The following is an 11,592-nucleotide window of genomic DNA, read 5'->3' on the forward strand; positions in this document are numbered from 1 at the left end:
ACGGCTGCAAACCTCTAGGGCTGAGGACACATACAGACACCACGGCTGCAAGCCTCTGGGGCTGAGAACACATGCAGACACCACGGCTGCAAACCTCTGGGCTGAGAACACATGCAGACACCACGGCTGCAAACCTCTGGGCTGAGGACACATACAGACACCACGGCTGCAAGCCTCTGGGGCTGAGAACACATACAGACACCACGGCTGCAAGCCTCTGGGGCTGAGAACACATACAGACACCACGGCTGCCAACCTCTGGAGCTGAGGACACATACAGACAGCTCAGGAGAACAGTGGCCAAAATGATACCTGCAGGATAGAGAGTGAGGACAGCATCGTTATCGGCGTATGGAAAGGTAAGGTGATCCCAGGAGAATATAATGAGATGGAAGGCTTTTGATCCACGCTAGTTAATAGAGAGGATGGAGGATGAGCCACCCCAGACGTGTGAGCAGTACTCCATACTTGGACGAATAAAACTTTTTATCAAGATATGAAACAGCTGCTCCTCACAAGGTAATAATTACGGCACCTATACTTCTCCAGTGTGTGCGTCTGGTATCTGGTGATGCCACATGACATCCTATGTGAACAGATGGGTTTGGGATGAAAGAACTGTGTCATTAGAATCGGTCTACCCTGTCCTCTGAGATGTCTTTTATCTCCACAAGCCGTTCTGATTCTCACCATCAACTTCCCTTTTAATTCACGTATCTCCATCCTGCCAGCTTGATACTACTAAATCTACACCTAAAGTCATCCTTTATTACTTCAAGACGCTCCAGTATTTCGGTAGGGACTCGTCCGAAAGACAACATGAGCAAGCAGATGTCTGGGTAGGCACGTCAGGAGGACCGCGCCTCATCTCCATATCATTACCATACTGAAGAATCAGCAAAGGGACTTCTGAGTGGATGATGAGATTATGACAATTCCGCCCGGTCGTCTGAGGATGGAAGAGCCAGAGCCTCTGTCTGTCGTCCCGACGAAGGTACGGTAGAGCCAGACCTATGGTGCTGGTGGCTGAGGGTGGAGGGAAGGGGAGGGTAAACAAGGATGTGAGTGGAGAAGGGAGGAGCAGGAGGAGGAGGAAGAGAAATACTGGAAACAGAAGACGAGAGAAGAGGAATGAAAGGATGGGAGATTAAGTCTGGGATGACGAGGGGAGAAGTAGGGAGGAGAAAATTAAAATAAGTTGGTTACCGGAACAGAATGAGTAATATACAAGAGAGGGAAAGAACGGAGGAGTGAACATGTTAAGGAAGAAATAATTAATCTTCTCTTCCCGGAATAAATTGATTGTAAATAATTTATTGTTTAATTAACGTGGTTAGGGTTGGCCAAGGAGGAGGGGGTATATGACAGAGGGTTCTGAGTACGTAACTACCATGGATGTCTTTAATGTGTCCTCATTTATCAAGACCAGACAATCAGTGAGTGTCTGTACGATGAGTTGGACCAGTGAAGGATGTCAGTGGAGGAGGGAAACCTTCACCAGGTCAGCTTATAAGTATATGTACGTCCACCAGGTCAACCCAGGGAAGTATACCACGTCCACCAGGTCAACCCAGGGAAGTATACCACGTCCACCAGCTCAACCCAGGGAAGTATACCACGTCCACCAGCTCAACCCAGGGAAGTATAAAACGTCCACCAGCTCAACCCAGGGAAGTATACCACGTCCACCAGCTCAACCCAGGGAAGTATACCACGTCCACCAGCTCAACCCAGGGAAGTATACCACGTCCACCAGCTCAACCCAGGGAAGTATACCACGTCCACCAGCTCAACCAAGGGAAGTATACCACGTCCATCAGCTCAACCCAGGGAAGTATACCACGTCCACCAGCTCAACCAAGGGAAGTATACCACGTCCACCAGGTCAACCCAGGGAAGTATACCACGTCCACCAGGTCAACCGTAGAAAGTTGCAACACTCATCACATCAGCCTAGTTAGATTAGAGACAGTCTAAGTCAGCTCAGGAAAGACCTGGTAGAGTCATTTGAAAACTGCCTCCACCTTCAGAATGGATTCGAACCAGGTCACGTCTGAGAAGATGGGCCTCCGTGGTGTCGTGGTTAGCGTTGTTGACCGTGTCTCATTCACGGGCCGCCCAGGGGTGGGGTGTCGAATCCGTGCAGGTTCGAATCCTGGTTGTGGGGGAGCTGGTCCACAGTTAACAGCTACTTATCCTTCCCTAAGACCTGGTCGATAAAGCCAAGTAAGGGTATTCCCTGTAAGGCTCAGTCCTCTGTTCTTGACACTACCTCGCTAACACAGGAAATGGCATATATATATATATATATATATATATATATATATATATATATATATATATATATATATATATATATATATATATATATATATATATATATATATATATATATATATATATATATATATATATATATATATTGGCAATCATTTGTCCGCGTTGTCTCAGATAGCATAAAAAGAAAATAAACACCCTGGACCTCCTCTTCCTCAAGCCAGAGAATCAGGTCCCCATAAAAATCGTCTAAAAAATTAGCTCCTTCCAAGTGAATCGTCTGTAAGTGGATTTTAACACCCTGACTGAGGGAGGAAATTCTTTTTTAATTCGTAGCTTGATTGTCGTCTATTAAGTTGTCACATGCACCTGTAAATATGTATTTGATACCATCGTGGCTTGATGGGAGTGAATGAATCGTTACGGAACAACGTAAAACTTTTTTTTCTTCTCTCTTCTCTCTCTCTGCCCGAGTCAACCCTGGGGAAATGAACATTAGTATTTTATAAGATACATTTGCCCTGGAGGTGTTCCCTTCCTCACCACCAAATCTGGTGGTGAGACTGTTCAAGCGTGGGTCCTCCTGCACGTGACTGCAGCCCATGTGCTATATAACCAGATCATGATCAGGCAGCAGCATAGCTTTATCTCCACGACCTCCTCCTGCTGTGTGCCTGTATGTGTAGCTGCTCCACCTTCAACCCAGGCTGCACCGTCTACGACACTCAACAGCACACATCTACCGGGCTAAGGTTGGTTGTGGGTCATCGACGTCCACATACTAGCGTCGAACCCAGGCCCCTCTGCAATATACGCCACCAAGAAACTCAGGCTACAATGGTGTCATGATCGGCACTGTACACTACAGCATTCTGCCGTAGTGCCACACTTGACCCTACCACACCGATGTCATCCTGCGCCACCTCTCGTCCAGTCTTCTAATGAGGCTACATCTACGGCCGCTCGAGCTGTACCGTGATCGGTACTCTACACCACTCTCCCACGACCTCGACGCCTCTTCTGTGGCTTCTTAACTCGTATTCTACTGCGTCTGTGCCTACAGCAATGTAGGATAAGCAATTATCAACGTGCAGGACATCAGTTGTACTACTACTACCCCGAGACGTGATCGTAACGAGCCATTAACAACATAAACGATCGTTTTCAGTCACCAACTAGTCGTACAGAGGAGACTATACCCACCATATACGGTTAAGAGGACTAGGCGCCTCGCATGATGGGACCTTGTCTCGTCTTGGGCCCACCTGCTGCAGGGGGAGGGAGATGCCTAGTTCGCTGGTCTGGCTAGGTTAGCTCAGCTGACGTGTCACCCTCTCTAACACAGTTAAGATCTATGTAGCAGTTGATTATCATTATTAATTGATATTTATAGGACATCTCGATTGTGGATGTCTACCTAGGAGTCGGAGATAGCAATCATTTCATAATTTCCTTCAAAAGCAATCATTTCATAATTTTCCTCAAAAGCAAATATTTCATAATTTCCTTCAAAAGCAATTATTTCATAGTTTCCTTCAAAAGCAATCATTTCATGATTTCTCTCAAAAGCAATCATTTCATAATTTCCTTCAAATCATTTCATAATTTCCATCAAAAGCAATTATTTCATAATTTCCCTTAAAAGCAACCATTTCATAATTTCCCTCAAAAGCAATCATTTGATAATTTCCTTCAAAATCAATCATTTCATAATTTCCTTCAAAATCAATCGTTTCATAATTTCCTTCAAACGCTGTTGTCTCTAACTCCGAGATTCCATTGCGTATACTCAGAGCGTTAACGTAAAATGCTTTTCGATGAGACTCGATCTATTTCGAAGGTTACATAAGTAGAGCGGTGGTTCTGCTTGGCACGGGATGCGTTGTTTGACCCGATATTACATCATGTTTCTTATTATTTTCCTTTACTGCCGACTGTTGAGCCAGAGGGAGAGGTGCCTTCTGCTTTACGCCCAAAGCAAGTCAGTGTGTAACCTCGTCATGAAATTGAACAATTGAGTCTGCTCCTTTTTGTTTTTTTTCCTACTCTTCCCTCAACACGCTACCCTATTTCTGTCCTCTTTCCCTTCAACACATTCTGCATCCCTCTCTCGCCGGCAAGGCAAGTGACCCGCAAGTGTTGCCAGTCGTGTGTGTTGAGGTATCTGTTAGTCACACTGGAAGTTGAGTTGTGCGCCATTACCGGCCACCACCAGATACTGAGGACCATCAGGCCCGTGTCTGTGTGTGTGTGAGAGAGAGAGAGAGAGAGAGAGAGAGAGAGAGAGAGAGAGAGAGAGAGAGAGAGAGAGAGAGAGAGAGAGAGAGAGAAAGAGAGAGACAGAGAGAGAGAGAGAGAGAGAGAGAGAGAGAGAGAGAGAGAGAGAGAGAGAGAGAGCATTGCAACACAGGTGGCGGTGGGAACGTTATCCATCGGTTGATGCTCTTGGGTTGAAGAGCATTTTAGGGGCTTCACTGACGCTCATACATACAAGTAGCTTGATGGTGACAAGGGCCGTTACAAGCTCTTCACCATTTCCATTTACAACTCTGAACACCCCATGTACACCAATTATTCCCTCAACTTCCATATTACTCCCCTTTGCATTCAAATCACCCATCACTATAACCCGGTGTAGTGCATCAAAGCTGCTAACACTGTCCTACATAACGTTATAACCAACTCCAATGTTGCCCAACAACGGCATACTTCCTATGCAGATCCTCACCCTCTTCCTATACTGTAAACAAGTTACAATTATGAATACATCAGTGTTAAGAAATATCGTAGATTTACCTTGCTTCCTGGGTGTTGCATGAGCCAATCAGCCATCTTAACTCCAACGTTTCTATGTCCCAGCTATCAGATCTGAGTGAACAAGGTGTAGTCATGATGATCTTCTCTAACACGCTCCTGAAGGTGGACAAAGAACTATCATCACCTCCTCCTCCTCCTCCTCCGCCACCGCCACCCTGCAATTCCTGGCTCTTCGACCATCATATTCTCTTTCTTGCGAAATGTCTCATCTTCCGTCTAAGTAAAACCACTAATTATTATTTGAAATGAAAATGAATAAATATAAAATAATCTACTGTTGCACTTTGGTGGCTGTGTGCCTCGTGGTCCTGAGCGTGATCGTGCCCTGGTTCCTGTCCAACGTCCTCGTCAATTAGCAGAGGAAGCTGATCTCTATCCTGGAGGAAAGACACATACACCAGTACGCCCTCCGACTCCCTCTCTTGGGTCTGGTGAAGGTGAAGGACTTCACCTCACCGGTGGAGACGGCATCACACGTCTCCACCCCGTCCTTGGGTGATGCACGGCGTCTTTTCCGCCTCATGAAGAACGTGCGGATCCTTGAGGACCTTGTGTCCCAGCCCGTGGAGGAGCCCAGGAACATGACCCTCCTGCTGCAGGTGTTGGTCAGCTTCTTCCTGGGTCTGGCGGTGGTCGTTTACGCCAGCATTTACCTTTGTGCTCAAATGGCACTGGTGAAGCATATGGCCTCTTGGGTGATGGCCTTCTTGGTGAGGAAGGTTAGGGCAACTGTTGCACCTTCTCCAGTCCAGCAGGTGACTAGAGAAGCTGTACAACCGCCCAAGAAACAAATACCTGCACCAACACCCAAGGAAGGGAAGCCTATCCCATCACCCAAGGAACGGCAGCCTGTTCCATCTCCCAAGGTTCCCAAGGAAAAGACTCCTGTTCCATCAACCAAGGTTCCCAAGGAAAAGACTCCTGTTCCATCACCGAAGGTTTCCAAGGAACGGCAGCCTGTCCCATCACCCAAGGAACAGCAGCCTGTCCCATCAACCAAGGTTCCCAAGGAACGGCAGCCTGTCCCATCACCCAAGGTTCCCAAGGAAAGACTCCTGTTCCATCACCCAAGGTTTCCAAGGAACGGCAGCCTGTCCCATCAACCAAGGTTCCCAAGGAACGGCAGCCTGTCCCATCACCCAAGGTTCCCGAGGAACGGCAGCCTGTCCCATCAACCAAGGAACGGCAGCCTGTCCCATCAACCAAGGTTCCCAAGGAACGGCAGCCTGTCCCATCAACCAAGGTTCCCAAGGAACGGCAGCTTGTCCCATCAACCAAGGTTCCCAAGGAACGGCAGCCTGTCCCATCACCCAAGGAACGGCAGCCTGTCCCATCAACCAATGTTCCCAAGGAACGGCAGCCTGTCCCATCAACCAAGGTTTCCAAGGAGAAGAAGCCTGTCCCATCACCCAAGGTTTCTAAGGAACGGCAGCCTGTCCCATCAACCAAGGTTTCCAAGGAGAAGAAGCCTGTCCCATCACCCAAGGTTTCTAAGGAACGGCAGCCTGTCCCATCAGGAAAGGAACGGCAGCCTGTCCCATCAACCAAGGAACGGCAGCCTGTTCCATCACCCAAGGTTCCCAAGGAAAAGAAGCCTGTCCCATCACCCAAGGAACGTAAGCGTGTCCCATCTCGACAGAGAAGGTGGACAGAATGGATGGAGGTGCCACTCGCAGAACATGAGTACCTTAAGATCAACGTTCCATCCATACAGGACTTCTACAAAGTCAACATTACGTTCCCCGGTGATGATAAGAACTATATAGTGATAACAGGTGATCGGGAACCAGTCACTCACGCCTGCCTGGACATACAGCAAGAACTCCAGCTGTATCAACCTACTGAAGTGGACCTTTTCTCTCTGGTGTCTGATGTCAGCTACCGAGACCGTCCCTCCAGACTGTGGCCATCTGGTCATGTACTGGATATGCTGTCTGTTGATGAGAAACTGCATAGCAAGATCATCGGCAGGGCTGGCAAGACAGTCGACGGTATTAGGAAGAAACATTGTGTCGACATCTACGTCCCCAACAAACGTGAAGATTATAAGGACATACATGTCCTTGGATGGGAGGGAGACGTCGACAGGGCAGTGTCTCATATACATAGGCTCATTAGACCCAGAGGAAATCGTCACCACCAGTACAGCAACTTACAACGGCCAAGAACTTCATCCCACAATGATGACAACCAAGTTGGACGACACAAGTCTGACGATCAGTTTGAAAACGAAGCTGAAAGGTAGGAGTCTGAGGATGAATTTCGTGGCGAATTGTGAAGAGGCTGAAGTCTAAGGGTGAGTGAAAAGAGTGATATTTGAGGCGAAGTATAGCGTGTTTTTCATATATATTAATTCTATTAACAAGTTTTTGTTATATGTTTAATTCCTAATGATGACCTTAAAGAAACCTTAAAGGTGTGTTTGGAGAGAGACAATATGGTGGTGAGAAAAACGGAGGAAATATAGGGCGGCCCTCATGTGCAGGACGCCCTTACCGCCATATGTACAAATACGTCATCAAACACACATTCGATATTTCCCGCGTTAGCGATGTAGCGTTAAGACTAGAGGAGTTGATGGGCTTTGATTTTTGTTTGATTTCTTTTTGCTCTGTCCCAAGGTGTTATTGCAGATGTAATTACTTTGTTTTTCTCTTTGGACACTTGAAATGAGTACTTTGTTTTTTGATACCATCTGGATCCATTTCTCTCCATCCACTTTCAGTTTCACCAATATCAATCTACAGTTTACTTTCTTCCATTCTATCACATGCTCCCACCACTCCTGTTTCAGGAGTAGTGCTACTCCTTCCCTTCCTCTTGTCCAATCACAAACCCATGACTTTATTCCCAAGACATCCCCAAACCACTCTTCCCCCTTACCCTTTAGCTACGTTTCACTCAGAGCCAAAACATCCAGGTTCCTTTCCTTAAACATACTACCAATCTCTACATTTTTCTCGTCTTGGTTCCATCCACAAATATTTAGATACCTCAATCTGAGCCTTCGAGGAGGATGAGCATACTCTGTTCCTTCTTTTGGAACAGGGAATGCGTGGGACATTCTTTCTCCCCTATCCTTAGGGATAGTCTTTCATATATTTCTTTATACTGATGGAACACATTCCACTTTTGAAAGACTATTAGATATCTTTCCTATTCGGTAACTTTCTCATTTTCCTCATGTAATGATCACACAGTACATGAGTACATGAATATATTGGGAAATATTAGCCTTCTTGCCGCCACCATGTCCTATTGTTCATTGTATTGTTGTATATAAACATTAATAGGAAACTAGAGTATCACACATAACACATCGATAGATTCATGTATGCTAATTACCTCTGCATATGTAATTCCTCACAAAGCATATGTAATACATCTGTACACAGGAAGAGAGGCATAGTACAAATGTTCAAGGTTAAAGAGACGAAGCAACACGTGTAAAACTCTCTCTCTTTCTTTCTTCACCATTTCCATTTACAACTCTGAACACCCCATGTACACCAATTATTCCCTCAACTTCCATATTACTCACCTTTTCATTCAAATCACCCATCACTATAACCCGGTGTAGTGCATCAAAGCTGCTAACACTGTCCTACATAACGTTATAACCAACTCCAATGTTGCCCAACAACGGCATACTTCCTATGCAGATCCTCACCCTCTTCCTATACTGTAAACAAGTTACAATTATGAATACATCAGTGTTAAGAAATATCGTAGATTTACCTCGCTTCCTGGGTGTTGCATGAGCCAATGAGCCATCTTAACTCCAACGTTTCTATGTCCCAGCTATCAGATCTGAGTGAACAAGGTGTAGTCATGATGATCTTCTCTAACACGCTCCTGAAGGTGGACAAAGAAATATCATCACCTCCTCCTCCTCCGCCACCGCCACCCTGCAATTCCTGGCTCTTCGACCATCATATTCTCTTTCTTGCGAAACGTCTCATCTTCCGTCTAAGTATAACCACTAATTATTATTTGAAATGAAAATGAATAAATATAAAATAATCTACTGTTGCACTTTGGTGGCTGTGTGCCTCGTGGTCCTGAGCGTGATCGTGCCCTGGTTCCTGTCCAACGTCCTCGTCAATTAGCAGAGGAAGCTGATCTCTATCCTGGAGGAAAGACACATACACCAGTACGCCCTCCGACTCCCTCTCTTGGGTCTGGTGAAGGTGAAGGACTTCACCTCACCGGTGGAGACGGCATCACACGTCTCCACCCCGTCCTTGGGTGATGCACGGCGTCTTTTCCGCCTCATGAAGAACGTGCGGATCCTTGAGGACCTTGTGTCCCAGCCCGTGGAGGAGCCCAGGAACATGACCCTCCTACTGCAGGTGTTGGTCAGCTTCTTCCTGGGTCTGGCGGTGGTCGTTTACGCCAGCATTTACCTTTGTGCTCAAATGGCACTGGTGAAGCATATGGCCTCCTGGGTGATGGCCTTCTTGGTGAGGAAGGTTAGGGCAACTGTTGCACCTTCTCCAGTCCAGCAGGTGACTAGAGAAGCTGTACAACCGCCCAAGAAACAAATACCTGCACCAACACCCAAGGAAGGGAAGCCTATCCCATCACCCAAGGAACGGCAGCCTGTTCCATCTCCCAAGGTTCCCAAGGAAAAGACTCCTGTTCCATCAACCAAGGTTCCCAAGGAAAAGACTCCTGTTCCATCACCGAAGGTTTCCAAGGAACGGCAGCCTGTTCCATCTCCCAAGGTTCCCAAGGGAAAGAATCCTGTCCCATCAACCAAGGTTCCCAAGGAAAAGACTCCTGTCCCATCACCCAAGGAACGGCAGCCTGTCCCATCAACCAAGGTTCCCAAGGAACGGCAGCCTGTCCCATCACCCAAGGTTCCCAAGGAACGGCAGCCTGTCCCATCAACCAAGGAACGGCAGCCTGTCCCATCAACCAAGGTTCCCAAGGAACGGCAGCCTGTCTCATCAACCAAGGTTCCCAAGGAACGGCAGCCTGTCCCATCAACCAAGGTTCCCAAGGAACGGCAGCCTGTCCCATCACCCAAGGTTTACAAGGAACGGCAGCCTGTCCCATCACCCAAGGAACGGCAGCCTGTCCCATCAACCAAGGTTCCCAAGGAACGGCAGCCTGTCCCATCAACCAAGGTTTCCAAGGAGAAGAAGCCTGTCCCATCACCCAAGGTTTCTAAGGAACGGCAGCCTGTCCCATCAGCAAAGGAACGGCAGCCTGTCCCATCAACCAAGGAACGGCAGCCTGTTCCATCACCCAAGGTTCCCAAGGAAGAGAAGCCTGTCCCATCACCCAAGGAACGTAAGCGTGTCCCATCTCGACAGAGAAGGTGGACAGAATGGATGGAGGTGCCACTCGCAGAACATGAGTACCTTAAGATCAACGTTCCATCCATACAGGACTTCTACAAAGTCAACATTACGTTCCCCGGTGATGATAAGAACTATATAGTGATAACAGGTGATCGGGAACCAGTCACTCACGCCTGCCTCGACATACAGCAAGAACTCCAGCTGTATCAACCTACTGAAGTGGACCTTTTCTCTCTGGTGTCTGATGTCAGCTACCGAGACCGTCCCTCCAGACTGTGGCCATCTGGTCATGTACTGGATATGCTGTCTGTTGATGAGAAACTGCATAGCAAGATCATCGGCAGGGCTGGCAAGACAGTCGACGGTATTAGGAAGAAACATTGTGTCGACATCTACGTCCCCAACAAACGTGAAGATTATAAGGACATACATGTCCTTGGATGGGAGGGAGACGTCGACAGGGCAGTGTCTCATATACATAGGCTCATTAGACCCAGAGGAAATCGTCACCACCAGTACAGCAACTTACAACGGCCAAGAACTTCATCCCACAATGATGACAACCAAGTTGGACGACACAAGTCTGACGATCAGTTGAAAACGAAGCTGAAAGGTAGGAGTCTGAGGATGAATTTCGTGGCGAATTGTGAAGAGGCTGAAGTCTAAGGGTGAGTGAAAAGAGTGATATTTGAGGCGAAGTATAGCGTGTTTTTCATATATATTTATTCTATTAACAAGTTTTTGTTATATGTTTAATTCCTAATGATGACCTTAAAGAAACCTTAAAGGTGTGTTTGGAGAGAGACAATATGGTGGTGAGAAAAACGGAGGAAATATAGGGCGGCCCTCATGTGCAGGACGCCCTTACCGCCATATGTACAAATACGTCATCAAACACACATTCGATATTTCCCGCGTTAGCGATGTAGCGTTAAGACTAGAGGAGTTGATGGGCTTTGATTTTTGTTTGATTTCTTTTTGCTCTTTCCCAAGGTGTTATTGCAGATTTAACTACTTTGTTTTTCTTCTTGGACACTTGAAATGAGTACTTTGTTTTTTGATACCATCTGGATCCATTTCTCTCCATCCACTTTCAGTTTCACCAATATCAATCTACAGTTTACTTTCTTCCATTCTATCACATGCTCCCACCACTCCTGTTTCAGGAGTAGTGCTACTCCTTCCCTTC

General features: G+C 46.9%; 2 protein-coding genes across 3 annotated transcripts; both read left to right on the forward strand.

The window, feature by feature from the left end:
* Positions 1 to 5,342: 5,342 nt before the first annotated feature.
* LOC139750654 (uncharacterized) lies at positions 5,343 to 7,448 on the forward strand. Of its 2 annotated transcripts, XM_071665334.1 has the most exons (3): positions 5,343 to 6,131; positions 6,203 to 6,544; positions 6,644 to 7,448. In XM_071665334.1, exons 1-3 carry the CDS (start codon positions 5,616 to 5,618, stop codon positions 7,337 to 7,339), a joined length of 1,554 nt encoding a protein of 517 aa, XP_071521435.1. In that variant the 5' UTR covers positions 5,343 to 5,615; the 3' UTR covers positions 7,340 to 7,448. The 2 variants fall into 2 exon arrangements, with proteins under 2 accessions (XP_071521435.1, XP_071521434.1); XM_071665333.1 differs by having other exon boundaries at positions 6,203 to 7,448.
* A 1,647-nt stretch (positions 7,449 to 9,095) lies between these two features.
* Positions 9,096 to 11,141, forward strand: LOC139750655 (uncharacterized). The gene is made up of 2 exons (XM_071665335.1): positions 9,096 to 9,713; positions 9,795 to 11,141. Exons 1-2 carry the CDS (start codon positions 9,369 to 9,371, stop codon positions 11,067 to 11,069), a joined length of 1,620 nt encoding a protein of 539 aa, XP_071521436.1. The 5' UTR covers positions 9,096 to 9,368; the 3' UTR covers positions 11,070 to 11,141.
* The last annotated feature ends 451 nt before the right edge of the window (positions 11,142 to 11,592 follow it).

Source organism: Panulirus ornatus, chromosome 10 (assembly GCF_036320965.1).
Source record: "Panulirus ornatus isolate Po-2019 chromosome 10, ASM3632096v1, whole genome shotgun sequence".
Taxonomy (NCBI): Eukaryota; Metazoa; Arthropoda; class Malacostraca; order Decapoda; family Palinuridae; genus Panulirus; species Panulirus ornatus.